Source organism: Eleutherodactylus coqui, chromosome 6 (genome assembly GCF_035609145.1).
Source record: "Eleutherodactylus coqui strain aEleCoq1 chromosome 6, aEleCoq1.hap1, whole genome shotgun sequence".
NCBI lineage: Eukaryota > Metazoa > Chordata > Amphibia > Anura > Eleutherodactylidae > Eleutherodactylus > Eleutherodactylus coqui.
The window spans coordinates 195,455,400-195,471,855 of NC_089842.1; the positions used below are offsets into that span (position 1 = coordinate 195,455,400).

The window sequence follows — 16,456 nt, forward strand, 5'->3', positions numbered from 1 at the left end:
CAACTACATCCAGTTGTATATTGCACCTTTGATCATGTATTCTGGGTCCACAAGATGATGTAACCAAAGTTGTACGTAGAATGGATAGTTGATTATGAAAATTGGGCTTATGGAGTTACAACTATTTAAATACATATCATTCAACAGCTCAGAGATCTATTAATCTATATCTAATGGAACACTACTTTGATCCAGATAGACTTCTCTTTGTAACCTAAGGCCGCCTGCAGACGGCCGAGTCAGATCTGGCTGCGAGAATTCTTTCAGCGGGACCCGACCCGAGCGTCTGCAGAGAGCAGCGCGGGCACTCACCTTTCCTGCGGCCCCGGCTCTTTCATGTGCCGGCTGCTGGGCAGCCGGCACATGTGCAGAGCGGGGTCGGTGAGTGACGTTTCTGTGCGGGCTCTGCGAGCCCCGCACAGAAATAGAGCATGCCACGCTTGGTTTGCCGCATGAGATTTCGCGCGGCCAAATCGTGGCATTCTGCATAGGATTGCATTTGTTAACGCAATCCTAAGGCAGCTTCCAGGGACGGAAATTCAGTGGGAAATCCCGACACGGAATTTCCGCTCGTTTGCAGGCGCCCTAAGGCTACACGGTGACTCGGGTTGAATGACATTAAAATTGCAGAGAGTTGCATTGTAACATTGCATTTAATGATTATCAGTGGGGTCGCGTTGCGAACTATGAGCATACCTGACTGACTCAACAGCTGTAAAAAGATCAAGACTGTGTCTTGCTTGGGACCTTTTTTGCTATTTGTTTGTTTTTTTATTTGGTTTTATTCTTACAGCCAACTCTAAAATAGTCTGATAAATGTTTTTGGATGCTCAACTTTGGTCACTGTGTAACGCCAGACTTAGGGCTCATGCCCATGGCCGGGTCTGATTCCGACTGCGAAATTGCGCAGCGGAATCAGACCCGGCGCCCCACAGAAACCCCATACTCGCCTCTCAAGATCCTCCGTGAGCATCTCAGCTCAATTTTGATTGGACCAGCTGACTATTTTGAGAATTATTGAAAATGTCGGATTTCAACATGTCTGTGTTAAACTTGCTTTGTCAGTACAAGCCCCTGCAGGCTTCCGAGCTTAAATTACACAGTACTCCTTGCTGTTTCAATGTCTGCACAGCTCTTCTTCTGGTAGTTTGTATTCAGTGTTGACTTTACATCAGAGACTGCCCAGTAATGTGATGTAGAAAAAATTGATAGTTGAAATACTTTAGAAGGCCAGTTTCATATCTACATCGGAACCTCCGGTCGGAGGTTCCGCCACAGATGCAGCTGAAAATACTGGAAGAAAAAGCGCTGCATGTAGCGCTTTTTTATTCTGTCCTTAAGCCGAGTAGCTTTGCGTAAACTGAACAGATCGCATTATAGTCAATGGGGTCTTCCCAGCTTTGTTGGGTTCCGTCCAGAGACGGAGCCTTTCGACCGCGGGGATGAACGGAGCAGGAAAGCAGAATTCCCAATCCAGATGTCAAAGCACTTGCTACACTTGCTACAAAAGTGTCTGACTCCAAGCTGACAGTTTTCATCCAAACCAGTACAAGATTTGTACACCATAAATAAAGCAGTATATTTACAAAGTAAGTTGTGCTTATAATTTATTTTATTTTATGAGCATGCATTATTTCGTGGATAATGATTGAAATGACTAATAATTGTTACAGAAATAATTATTTCAAATATATTTATTACAGGTATTATTACATTTTTATCGTGGTATATTTAGTTCCTGCTGTTTATATATTTGCATCGCCCTCTGCGAGTTCAGGGAAGTCATGTTTTCACTGTGTTCTGCAGGACCTCCTGTTGTGTCTATGGTATTCCATCTACTCATTTCCTTTCTGTTGGATGAAAATACACTCTGCTCTGCATCGTCATGCTCCAGAGCTCTTCATGACTTCGGCCTTCAAAGCCTTACGCAGTTTGGCGCCAGCCACCCTGATCAGTTTCGTCATCTAATGGGTTCTTCCACTGCACTACGTTCTCGCCTTGAAGCTGCTCTTCGAGGTAATCAAGAAAGCCTCAAACCTAAACCTCGTATTGTCAGAGGAGGGGGGCAAGGTTCTCCAAGCATCCAGCTAAAGACAAACTTTCTATGAAATCTTACTTAAAGCTACACTACTCCATTCCGTGCAGCCTTAATGCTTGCTCACAGCTTTTACAATTAATATCAGAAGTGCCTGTGATATACAGAAGAAGCGCAGACCTTTCAGTTAATTGAAAGGAATGAAAGTTTTCCTGTACATGACATGCTGATACATCCTAATGATCTGATGCCTTAATAAACTGGTTCTTCGTTATGTTAACAGAACACGTCCACTGACCCACTGGTTTCACCTTGATGCATTAAATAGAAGCTTTACCTAAAAATCAAAAAACTTTTTCAATTCTATCTTACAGTGAATGTAGAAGAAGTGTAAAAAAAATAGAGGACAATTGTCACAAATTTGTATAAAGCGGTGGAAAAAAAGGAATAGGCTAAAATGCTGTTTCGGAGTTATTCTCCCTGCAGTTTGAAATTCCGTCTCATGCACTGCAACAGAAAATATTCGCAGCCTAAGCAATGACGTGTTGAAGAATACATCATTTCTGTTTTGCACTGCCTTACCGAATACTGTGTTTTGGTTTTAGTTACTTAACTATTACTTCTACGTTTTTTTGTTTAATGCACTAATTTCTTATATCAATATCCGAAGTTTAAAATTCTTCATTTTATCACTAAATTAACTAGAACCAAAAAGCCTTCAGTCCAATACCTGAAACAACCAACATTATAGATATGCTGTTGCATCAAGCTCCCTTCATCTCCTAGCATCATGGCACCTACGATGTGAGCACTGATGACGGGAGAATGAGCGGTGATGCTGATTGGCTGCAGCAGCCACATCACTCTGTCAACAGAGACCAGTAGCGTCGTAGGACCTGCTGCAGCGTTTCCAGGGGGGAGAATACAGGCAACTATGGTTTATTTTATTATTTTATAATAGTTATAAAACCCCTTTAATGGCATTCGTCATTGATAGGCTACCACTGTTAAAGAAACCATAACAAACTATAATTTTTTTACTGGGTGCCTTCACATCTGCTACACTATTCTATGAAATAGAGAAATGGCAACACTAATGGTTACCATACTGACGGAGGCCGAATTGGCCACCGTTGGGTGAATGAGGGGGTCTATAGATCCATTTACCGTATACCTTGTGAGCTTTCCTGGTGCATACGGTAAACATGCGCTGCAGACCCAGTGTGAAAAACGTCTTAGCAATATTATGACGTTTGTGATTGTGAACAGTAATAGTCCCACTGACCTACTCTTGCAATTTAATTTCCAGCTCAGTGATTGTTGTCTTTTACTGCAATGCCAGATCAAAAGAAATATTAGTACTGCTCCCAATGAGAGTCATCATACCCATTACAACAAAAGACCATTTGGTACACTAGCCTGATGTTACTCTATTAAAACTTAGCCTTTATTTTCAAACCTAAAACTTGCAAGACTGCGCCTGCACTACATTCCAAACCCCTAGGGGCTCCTATATAGATACTGCATCTATCTGTATTGCAAAAATGCTGAACTACTATAGCCCCCTGGCTGTGTCGCTGCAGCATCCTCAGAGGAAAGGGCTATAATGAAATAAGCTTGCACACCATCATATATGGTTTACCATTATTGATACAGATAGATGCAGAATTTATATAGGAGCTCCTAGGGGTTTGGAGTTTAGTGCAGGCGCAGTCTTGTAAGTGGTAAATACATAAAATGAGATAGTTTTAGGTTTGAGAATAAAGGCTAAGTTTTAATGGGGTAACATCAGGCTGCCTTATGGGCTTTTGTTGTAGTGGTTACTGCAATGTCACACTTTGCCACATTGCAGCTTGTGGAATACATGTCAAGTGTCACCACCTTTAGCGATACATTCAGACTACGGCTAAAAGCATTTGCAGCTTTAACTTGGAGCTTTGTGGTTCTGTACCAAGAGCTGTAGTGTGTAAACTCATGAACCTCTACTGGTGTTGCCTACTGACATGTCAGTAAGTATAATATCTATTACTGTATGGTATATCTTCATTACTTTTTATGCTAGCACTTTTACTTAGTTCTGTTACTTGTTTACTGATGAAGTTATTTTCCTTTTCTGTTAAAGGGGTTTTCAGGAATTTTAGATTGATATCAATATCTGATCGATGGGGCTTTGACTCTTGGCATTTTGTTGGGGCCACACCTCTCGGTTGAGTGCTGCGGCATCTTCATTGTATATCAGGTAGAGTGCTGTAGATTATGTAGTAGCTGTGCCTGGTATTACAACTCACCTGAATGAGACTGAACCGCAGAGATGACATGTGACCGATAAATGGAACGTCACATCCCAAAAATAGAAGATTGTAGTCTCGCCCAAGCAGCATGGCCTCTTCACACAGCTAATCGACGGGGGTGCCAAGTATCACCAATCTAATATTGATTACTTAGGGATACGTCATCAACATTTATATCCCGAATAAACCCTTTAAGTAATGTAACTCTAAGCTGAGCTCTGAGTCACAGGGCGTGCCATTCCAGTCTCTTCCTGTCTGTTGCATGAAGACTGACAACTCTCTCCCCTTTTGTGTATGGGTGGAGGGCTGTCCGTCAAGATGCAGCAGGCAGGGAGAGGCTGGCATGGCCCACCCACGTGACCAGAAGCGCAGCTCGGAGTCCAACTTTAAAAGTGTATTTATTCAGAAACTTCATAGCATTTCCGAATAAAACGCCCACGGGGGCAAGAGGCATCCCCGTCCCAAGGTTCATGCTGTCTGTAATTTTGGCAGCATGAACCTCATGACATAATCTTGCGGTCCTGCACGTACAGGGTATGGGCAGTGCTTCTGGTCCAATTGTTGCAAGCACTTTTTTTTATTAGCTAAAAGCAGGAATGGACTAAAAAGTATAAAGTGAAATATCTAGAGGAAAGTTATAAACTACACTCTTGATCCTGTACCTAATTTGACATGTAGAAACTGTACTAAAACCGCGTTGTGTGAACCCAAATGAATTCCAAAGTCAAACTCCTTAGAGGGGTTGTCCAGTTGTAAACTATTAATGGCCAATTCTCTAGATAGGCTATCAGTAGCACATTGGTGGGTTGTTTTAGCCAGACACACCTGCCAATCAACTATTTGCTGGGCCAGGGTACTCATGCACTGAGCTGATTTCTGCAGAAAGCAAATGGCTTTGTTCCCACTGTAGTGGCCAGGTTTGGTATTACAGGCATAACTCCCATTGACGTGAATACGAACCTGGCCTGCAATACCAAACCTGGCCACTACAGTGGGAACAGAACTGCTTTATGTAGAAATCAGCTTAGTGCATTGGCCTAGCATACAGCTGATCGGCAGAGGTCCTTGGTGATAGACTAGAGCTAATCTTCTAGTGATCGCCTATCCTGGGAATAAGCCGTTCATAGTTTCCAACTGGACAACCTGCCTCAGTATCAATAATAATCTGGAAAGAGCTGTAACTAACCTTTTTTTTCTTGACTGTTTCAAAGTAGTAGCGTATATTTTATATTGCACATGGTAAAAATTAACAGAATAAAAGTAAAAACAAAGAAAGGTAATGAAGATATTTTACAAGGATTTAGCATTTGCTGACTCTATAGACAGTGCTAATCTATGGCGGAGCTTCACCTTTTTTTCTTAAAATGAAGATAACTGTTAAACATGCAAAGCATAAGATTGTAACACACAGAACAATGTATCTAATTCTACTGTGAATTCACGTCAGAATAATTGTGTGATCTGCGTTTATTTTCTTGGAATTTTAATCCTATGCTTTAATTGCACATTTTTACAAATATTTTTTTTTCATGTTCGCAATTAGCAACAATCTAGATGTAATGTGTGTCTTTGTGTGTTTCTGTGTACCTGTACTGAAGTTCATCATATTTCATGTGGCGTGAATATAATACAGTATTATTAACTGTGAACAATGTGCTGTCTGAGCGCTGACAGAAACGGATGGGATTACTCTGCCAGCTCTGCTATGAATTTGTGTATTGTATTTTTCGTATTGATTTAAGTCTGTATTTTTAATCCTTTATGACTCTAACACTGCCTGAATAATTGCTAAACGGACTCCTGATGCAGTTATAAGAAGATTTCACTTTCAAATAAAGTGGCATTAACATATACAGTTTTTGGTTTCTTTCTGTGGGGTCAACCTTCTTGTGAATTCAGAAGACATCACTGTGCCTATAATGCAAGGTCAAAATATTGCTGGTTTTCTTTAGGGGCTTTATTCTTCAGTACATAACGTGTTTCCCCAAAAATAAGACCTACCCCGATAATAAGCCCTACATTCGTTTTCATGTGGGGGCTTGAAATATAAGTCCTCCCCTGAAAATAAGCCCTAGCTACAGGGCAATACTCTCCTCGCAGCCAACATCTGAATGGCTGTGATTGGTTCAATCACAGCCGGCGCTCAATGCAATCACAGTGCTTACTTACTGGAGGCGGGGGAATTCAAAGCCTCATTTACCAGCAAGAGATGACAGCAAGAAGGATTACAGAGCAGCCTGCCGCACCGCGGCAGAGATCATCACTGGGGAGGCAGATGCCGGCTGCAAGGTGAGTATGTGCCCCACCCCCTCCACCCTCCGAAAATAAGACACTGTGCCTCTTTTGGAACAAAATTTAATATAAGACAGTGTCTTATTTTCAGGGAAACACAGTAGATAGATGGTGGTACTATGCTTAAAGGTGTACACTAGATCCATAGGCCAATAGGAAGCCTCAGAATGGGCCCAACTAAGAACTACGACACATCTACCCCTTTATTAACACTTTCCAATCCAATGTCGGACCTCATTCGACATTGAGATTTCCCTGCATAGCTTCCATGTTTAGCGAGGTCCCACACCTGTTTCTAGCACTATGCAGAAGAGAGCTCCGACGTCAGATCTCTCTTCCAAATTGTGTAATATGCATGTGCAGAGAGAGCTCCGATGTCAGAGCTCTCTTCTGCATAGTGCTAGAAACGTGCTATACACAGTGTATGCAGTTATAGGATGCCTCTGTATGGCACTGTACTTCAGAGATGGATAGATATTTATCATTAGAGAAATTAGAAATAAAGTTTTATTATATAAGTATATGTAATATCAATATACATATATATTTAAAAGATTATTACAAATAATCTTCCCCATGTGAAATACTCACACCTCACATTTAAATTTCCAAAAATTGCTAATAAAATCATCATGACGGTCATTTTTGTGTGTTTCACAAGGAATTCCAAGGAATCCACAATGCGCTTTCCCACCCAAATTAAAGGAGATGTCCCGAGGCAGCAAGTGGGTCTATACACTTCTGTATGGCCATAATAATGCACTTTGTAATGTACATTGTGCATTAATTATGAGCCATACAGAAGTTATAAAAAGTTTTATACTTACCTGCTCCGTTGCTGGCGTCCTCGTCTCCATGGTGCCGACTAATTTTCGCCCTCCGATGGCCAAATTAGCCGCGCTTGCGCAGTCCGGGTCTTCTCCTCTTCTCTATGGGGCTCCGTGTAGCTCCGTGTAGCTCCGCCCCGTCACGTGCCGATTCCAGCCAATCAGGAGGCTGGAATCGGCAATGGACCGCACAGAAGCCCTGCGGTCCATGAAGACAGAGGATCCCGGCGGCCATCTTCAGCAGGTGAGTATGAAGACGCCGGACCGCCGGGATTCAGGTAAGCGCTGTGCGGGTGGTTTTTTTAACCCCTGCATCGGGGTTGTCTTGCGCCGAACGGGGGGGGGGGTTTAAAAAAAAAAAACCCGTTTCGGCGCGGGACATCTCCTTTAAATAAGAGCTGGGAAGTGTGAGAGTGGCAGAGAAATTGGATTAGAAGGGGTTAAAGTTTTTTTCACCTGTTTGGGGTAGCTCTGTTCTTCTAACTGTAGCTACATACAGGTACCACTGGGGTGAGGGCAGCAGCATATGAATTTATATCACTGGGAGCTTTAGATATTTGTATGCATTGAGCTCTCCCTAGTGGTAGCTGCTGACTATTGCACAACAGCTTTGTACGGAAGCTTCAAATGTAAGGAGTAAGAGGAAATGTATGCACATTGGTAAGGAATTGGTTGAGGATCAGAAGACAAAAGTCGTTGTCAATGGTACTTACTTCAAATGAGCTAAAGTTAGCAGTGGGGTTCTATAGGGATCTGCATTACATCCAATTACTTTTTAAGGCCTCATGCACACGGCAAGTCTGGATTCCGGCTGTGGAATCCTGCACGGAATCCAGTCCTGACCGCGGCCGGCAACTCTGCCTACTTGTCATTCTCCTGCTTCTCTGTACTGTGGATGGTCCCCAAGGCTCACCGTCGGACATGTGCAGTACAGATTTTTTTTTGAACTTCTGCTATTCCCGCAGAATTCGTGCTTCGTCCGCAATGTCAATTCCAGATGGGCTCCGTGTCAGACTGCTTCCATTGACTTCAATAGAAGCCGTTCATGCGGATACTGCAGAAAAATGGAGCATGCTGCGATTTTTCCTCCGCGAGCGGAAACCGCAATTGCTTTCTGTTCGTGTGCAGGAAGAATCACTTTTCCATTGCATGCAATGAAGGGTATTTGAACATACATTCCTTATTAATGTTGACAAATGTAAAGTGATGCACCTGAGCCACAGTAATTGCATTGCTGCATTTTATACTTGCACATATATAAATCTTGTATAGGTTGCCAGTCACACAAATAATATGTAGTGCAATCAAGGCTAAGAGCCTAATAGTGATATTCCTACTGTTAGACAGGGGCAAGCTGGGTTGGGGGACAGGGAGGCAGGCCTCCAGTGCATGTTTAAGCCACCTGGCCCGCTCCTAAGGGCGCCCACCCACTGGCGATTTTTTTTCCTTTGCGTTTTGCGTTTTTTCTCAAGAGCAATTAGAATTGAATGTGTTCCTGTCCACTTGCGTTTTTTTTTTCAGTCCGTTGCAATTTTTAACATAGGAACTGTCAGTTGCATATGTGTCCTTATTTTTCTCTTAATGCACCCATGAATGTCAATGGAAATTAACGGAAAAGGCGCGAAAAAGCCGCAAAAAACGCGCGGAAAACGCTGCGTTTTTCACGCACGAAAATCGCAAACGCCAGTGGGTGGGCGCCCTAATACTCTAGCTGCTGAAAGGGGTTACCTTTATGAATGAACTTGCACGATGGCTGCCATCTGTGTCTCTGGCGATCTTTCATAGCAGAGCTTCTTCACTCCAACCCCTGCCTGGCTCTGGCATTTGCTGTACACCATGCACTACAGCTGGGCAGGGGAAGGAGTAAAGAAGCTCTACTAATAGAGATGAGCGAGTGTACTTGCTAAGGCAAATTACTCAAGCGAGTATCGCCATTTTTGAGTACATGCCTGCTCGTCCGAAAAATTTGGGGGCTGGCGGGGGTGAGCAGGGGGGGGGGGGTGGAGAGAGAGAAAGATTCCCCCCCGTTCCCCCTGCTCTACCCCACCAGCCCCCAAATCTTTTCAGACAAGCAGGCATGTACTCGAAAATGTCCATATTCGCTCGAGTAATTTTCCTTAATGAGTACACTCGCTCATCTCTATCTACTATGCAAGATTGCACAGAGACTGAGAGCATCAGACCGCAGCCAGTGTGCATTGATGAACTGAACCCCTTTCAGTGGCATATTAGGAGTGCAGCTCTAAGAAGGCTCTGTACTACTTAGGACCCAGAGGGGGCATTATTACTGTTTGGGGCTACAGTGGGGGGTCACTAGTACTATTTAGGGCCACAGAGGCGGTCCTATTACTAAGTGGGTGCATCTGGGGGGATCTTATTATTAAGTGAGGCAACAGAGGAGGTTCTATTACTTAGTCGGGTCTTATTAACTGGGGCTACATATGGGGTCTTTTTACTAACTGGAGCCACATATGGGGTACTATTATTAAATGGCGCCACAGAGGAGGTGACTATTACTAAATAAGACCACAGCAGGGACTTTTATTACTATGAGGGGGCACTGCAACTTTAATTAGGAGTTGCAGCAGAAGGATGGGGACAGTGTGCAGAGGCTAGTAATTTTTTTTAGAAGTCTCAATGGCTGTCTCGGCAAAGGGAGAAGAACGCTAAATACGGACTACACCAAAAAGAGACATCAATTGTGATCACTGGAAGTAACCTCTGTAATCACTATCATTGCGTAGAGCTCGTATTTGAGAACATTTTATGGTAACTGTATTATTTAGAAGTATACTAGAACTGAGACGATGCATCTAAGCCTGTTGCATTATAATGGTTGTCTTATTGAATACATATGTATTTCAGAGGTTCTGCTGCTCTATTCATGTTATGAGCTTGCTTCTGGTGCTGTATATATGTTATGAGTTTGTTTCATTTCTGGTGCTGTATTTATGTAATTAGCTTAGTTCTGCTACTGTATTCATGTAACAAATTTCTATCTGATTTTGTATTCATGTTATGTGCTTATTTCTGGTGTATTTATCTATTAAGGTTAGTTCTGGAGCCTTAGGGCTCAGTCACACGGGCGTTTTTAGGTGCGTAAAAAAAACGTGTCATGTCCATTGCCACCCATATGTTATATCTTCTGTAGGTGCGTTTTTTTTGGTTTTTTTGACGAACACAGTACGAACGTTTTTACACGCGTATAAACGCCCGTGCGACTGAGCCCTTAGGCTGCCTGTGCACGGGCGTATTTTCATTGCGTTCCTCGCAGCGATAATCAGGCCGCGGGGAATGCAGTGAAAGCTTCCATAGCTTGTTATGAAACCCCCCCCCCCCCCCCCCCCGAGCGGAGAATCATAGCGATTCTCCGCTCGTGGGATAGGCTCACAGCGGAGATCCGTCCTCTGGCTCATTTGGATCATTCCAGGACAAATCGCCCAAAGAGTAACACCTGACTAACTCTGTTTTGAACAAAACTTTACTTATTTGTTTTTACTAGAGTATATATAAAAATCTCAATTTTCAGACCCATCGGGTCAAGAAGTACAGGGAGGGTCAATTTTCCAAAGTTCGCAGAGAATCGTCATTTTTGATCATTCATATCTTGGAAACTATTGTGCATAGGAAGATGTACAAGGTGTCATTCTCTTCGTAATAATGTGTAGATTTATAACAGTTTTCCTCACACTGTAATTAGATTACAAGTTAAGCTAACACTGGAACAATTTTTTTTTTTGGAACTGAGCCACGCGAGAGAGAGATCTGAAAAAAATTATATATGCCTCATACATACAAGTTTCTTACCACAACATTTCAGGAAGGCTTTCTTTGTAGTTTTTGACAAAAAATATTGACCAACTGTATACTGAGAAGTTGAACCATTTCAGGGGTATCAAGTATGACCAAATACACCTGAATATGATTCCGTTCATGAATTGGGGGAGAAATCTGCTATTGGATAGAAATTACATTAATTAATTTAAAGTGATTTGAAATAATTCAGAAATTAAATTGTTTGTTCAGCTGAACAAATAGTTCTGTGAAAGGCTGGTTCTACGAAAGTATTAATAGATACGAGTATTAATAGACTTGTATAAACAAGTATTAATAGACTCGTATAAACACGTCACCATTGTATCCGCGCCCAGTCCAGGATGACTGACATCTGCTTTGGTTTGGGCCATCAGCCAGTCAAATTCTGCACATGCATGGTCCACCTCCCTCTGCGTTTTTAACATTAAAAAGTCCTATTGACATTCGCGTTAAAAAAGCGATATGGCGATCGCAAGTGTGAAGGCACTGTCTATTGTGGGGAAGGTGTCAATCAATACAAATAACTGGCACAGGATTTATTCTTTCTACCATCTGTACATAGGAAATTAATTCCGTGGGGAGGAAAGGGGATCTGAAGTTCTTTTTACGCAGACCGATAATCAGGCATGAAGTTCGTCCAAAAAATGCTTGCTGATCGGCTATGTGAATCAGAAGATGTACGGTACAGCTGGCCTATGAGGACGAAAGATCATAGTTACGATCGTTTGTCCCCATGAGCAATTCTTGGCCATGTAAAGTGAAAAGTAAATGAATACCGACTGACATACAAACAGTCTGGATCTGCGGAGCGTCACTTTACGGGGAAATCCAGATAATAAGCATGGGCATTTCACTAGTAAAACCCCTGTACAGTGGACTCCAAACATACAATAGTAATTGGTTCCTGGGATAACCACCGTATGTTTAAAATATTGTTTGTGGAGACCATAACTCTTTGGAGAACTCATAATATCAACCAAAAGTAATAGAAAATGAAAATAAAGCAGATAAGGCTGGTTTGACACTCGCGCCGGGGTTCCACTTTTCTGCTCCATTCGGAGAGCAGGAAAGGGGAAACCTAGTGGACCAACGACTTCATCTCAGGACCAAACTGAACAGCGTTGAATAAACGCCATTGACTATTATAGCGTCTGTTTGCTTTCCGCACGGCTTTTAGACGAAAGAAAAAGTGCTGCATGCAATGCTTTTTTTTGCCGATATTTTGAGCCAGATCTGCGGCAGAACCTCCAACCAGAGAATCCAATGCAGATGTGAAACCAGCCTTATTAATACATATAAGGCAACTCCTTAAACATAAGAGACAGAAAACTGGAAGGTGTTGATTACTTTCTATGTTCGGACAGGAGCTTATTCAGGGTCCTATATAGTACACGATATACCAGAAATAGTACATGGAGCGCCCTCACCTGGTGTCCAAAGGAGCCGCTCATCCTAGTATAGGTAAACAGCAGTACAGAGCATGTAATACTAGAGAGGGGCACTACTACACTGCCAATGGGTGCATACACTTCAGTAATACTTGCATTTTACTACTGAAATGACAATCTGGATTGGCTGCGGTTTACAACAAAGTTCACATGCCGCAAATCTGGATTGTCTGTGACACTGAATGTGAAATCGTGTTTCAATTTACAAAGTCGAAAATATTGTAACTTAAGGGATCACTGTACTTTTATAACATGCTTGGCTTAGATACAGCAGCTCAGCTCTAACATACCTCTAATCAGCATGGTCACAAATAATAGATATCAATTCTACACAGCGATAGTGATTGCAGTGCAGTTACCTCCACTGATCACAGGTGACATAATCTAGGATTGAAATCCTCTGTTTCCATTTTTCTTATCTGGGCACAGACTATCATCAAGACGTCTTCCAGCCACGACTTGTTTCTGCACACTCTCCCCATCCTGCTGATCTGGACTATGATTTCTCCAGCAGGCTTTGGGGTATTTTGTCGCTTTCCTAATTGTGTGGAAGCAGTATGCGCACACTGACCAAGTCAAACACAAGGTATGAATCTCATGTTAAAAATGGCTCTCCGTCCAGAAACAGCCAGACAGGGCCTTTTATTGTACAGACACACAATGGGCGTGCAACAGGTTACATCAGTAACATATAGGATTCTCATTTGTCGGATCATACAGAATCCCCCACCTCTCTGCCCACCTCTCTGCCCACCCTCTCTCACGTCCGCTATAGTATGGACTTTGTATTCTTTAGCATGCAGACAACCTTAAGGAATTCTGTGTAGTTGACAAGATGTGTTTAACTAGCTTGTGTTTGAAGAGTGGAAGGGGGCCTAGGTAAACACACAGGATATACACGACACTATGGCCCTTTAACTTCTTAGAAACTGGTTGAGCAACTTCGATGTATTTAGAGCAAATACATCACCCATCCATTGGCTAGCAAATACCATGATTAGATTGTGTGTGTCCTTTGAACTCCTCAGAGCTGAAAGTCATTACAATAGCAAAATACATTTGGGTTATATACAAATAGCGATAGACATTTTATACTAAATAATTATCATGTCTATCACAATCCCCCCTTAAAATGTCTATCCTCTAATTCTTTATCTAATTTTCACAGTCTTCTGCGCATGAGCCTATAACCGGAGCGCGTTGAAGGTTCGTTTTAGGGTCTTCAAGGGGGTGTAGGACTTGTCCACTCCTTCTGGGGATGCATCCAGCAAACTCATGGTGGGAGCGGCTTTTCCAGCATCAGTTTCACAGGTCTCTCTGACACAGGGGATAACACAGCAGACTAGAACAGAAAAGGTAACCATCAGTTCACATACAACAGCGACGCCCGTCTGTGCCAGGATCCTTTACCACCCGCTCATCCATGGCGAGTGCTGGTCCCAAAAGTTAGCTCTTTTTAGTTAGTGTGGTCAGCTTCTTAATAGCAACTGCGTCTTTACCCGCGGGTCACGTGTCGTCTAGGATGTAGGTATGACAAGTCTCCCCTATCATCTTTCAGACACTCCCCTTTTTAGCTAAAGTCGTCTCTAAGGCCATTCTATTTTTTAAAAAAGTCATAGTCGAGGTAGGTCCTATTGGTCGACTAGTCCCTATAAGGCGTCTCTAGTATAATTTATAAACCACTGCTAATTATAATAAACATAATTAATCCAGTCAACGTTTATTTACCATAATGATCAGGAAAATGGACTCGAATCTAGTTTTAACTTGGTCTCTAATTTTTAAAACTTGTCAGGTACCCCCCTTGGCTATCCTATGGCGTCAATGTATACGTGTAGATCAAAACTACCACCAGGGGTCTCTCTTCTCGCTCTAGCATAATGTTACAATACTAGTAGCGTGAACAGGTACGCACGGCGTGGGACTCCCTAATCTTCACCCACACCAAAGTCCCTCCTGGAGATAGTCCTAATGGTGAACACGTCCAAGTCGCCTCACCCTTGCGTCAGGGTTTTCCCACTGCCCGTAAGTCCCTACTCCTAGGAGGGGGGGGATCCCTACCTCACCTCAGAGGGAGGCCATGGATTCCCTGGGCTCATTTCCGGGCATCCATACCCTCTATCTGTACAAGTTAACACCCCACAGGGTGTGCCCTCGCCGGAACCTAAGGTCTTCTGCACTATCCCTAGGCAAATGGGAATTCCACTGACAATCCATCTTAGGAGATCGGGGCAGGCGCAGTACTAGTACATTTCTCCTTTTCTTTGGTAGCGTACGTGGTTGGCATTATCAGAACTGGCTCTTCATCTTTTTCAAACAAGGGAAACGTTGGTGTCTGACAGGATGTGGAGGAGCATAAGGGCTTTACTAAGGCACACTCCCCTGTCCAATTACCCTCCAGGCGGGTCCTCTACCTCATGTCTCCACAAAGCCAGTAAACGTCTCCTAAGGACTGGACCTGATTCTGCATCTATTCCCCTCCTATCATACTGTAGGAGGAGCAATACCCGTTGGCGAGTTCCCCAAAAATCTCCCTCCACCCTGCCTATTTGCCTGGCAGGTGTAGTTTCCAGGGTAGTCAGTAATACTCTCTCCGGTGCAAAACACTTAAGTAGTTATAGAGTATTCCTTCTTCCATTTCTCACGGACAGTGTAATTAGCGGAAATGTTCGTGAAGAGACTAATAAACCACTCTTCAGCATCTACAGGGAGATTTAGGGGGACCATTCCCGAGTGTAGTCGGGCACTACCGCACACGCAACAGTTAGACTTGTTGCTCCTGTTAGCATTGTACCTCATCAACTCCAACCAGAGATTCTGGTCAGAGTAGCCAGTCGCTACTGTCAAGGTGTCCTCAAAAGGTAGGGTCGGCTATGATCATCATGTTCGTCAAGGTCTTTATCTTACGGCGGAGGGGGTTAATTATGGGCACGGGACTAAGTGAAGGCTTCCATTCGGCTGCATCTACCATATCCCTTATTTTAAACTTCCCTAAGGGATCTGTCCTCCCGTACCGGTATGTCCCCAGACTATAAGTCTCCCCGTCCCCCGGGCTTGGATCTCCCATGGTTAATGTAAAAACCGCATTAAAACCAAGCAACATACTAAGTTCAGCCTTCCAATACCTGCTGTCCTTATTATTCTCAAGGAGGGTTATACGACTAATTAGGGATTTCCCGCTCCTATTTTTCTTATTTAAGGCACTTCGCGGTTTATAGGACTAGTCTATTCCTGTGTTCCATCCCACTAATCCCCAATAACGGCAGTCTTCTCCCCAGACGTTATCAGTGGCGCAAACATATTGTATTCCCCGGGTATATGAGTCATATAACCAGCTGGACTGAGCTAAATCTGGCCTGCGGTGGGATCTTGTGCCTAGACACGGGACCACAGTACAATAGTCGAAGGAATATGCGGCTACTTAAGCATTGGACGAGTTATACCAGAAGGTAACCATACCCCCATATTCTTCCGACTAAGGATTCCAGTTGCCACCCTCCTCTCTCACTAGCCCTAACCAGAGTAACGTCTTTGGCACAACTAAGACTGGTCTCCCGGATCTGAAGCTTTCTTACAGTATGAAGCGTGGATCCATGTAAGTCTTTCGGCTAGTTTCACAGCTGTGGCAGTAGTCAGAAGCACCTGGTAGGGGCCATCAAATCGGGGCTCAGGAGGGTGCTTCCTGGGGAACTTCTTGACGCACACCCAATCCCCAGGCTGCAAGATATGTGTCCCAGTGTCTGCCTC

General features: G+C 43.3%; 1 protein-coding gene across 2 annotated transcripts in view; it reads left to right on the top strand.

Moving 5' to 3' along the window:
* Positions 1-6,177, top strand: part of HEATR5A (HEAT repeat containing 5A) — a 69,368-nt gene extending 63,191 nt beyond the window's left edge. For both annotated transcript variants that reach the window (XM_066608562.1, XM_066608563.1), the window contains one exon: positions 1,807-6,177. In XM_066608562.1, the coding sequence (XP_066464659.1) occupies positions 1,807-2,108 (302 nt within the window). In that variant the 3' untranslated portion in view covers positions 2,109-6,177. The remainder of the gene's footprint in view (positions 1-1,806) is intronic.
* The last annotated feature ends 10,279 nt before the right edge of the window (positions 6,178-16,456 follow it).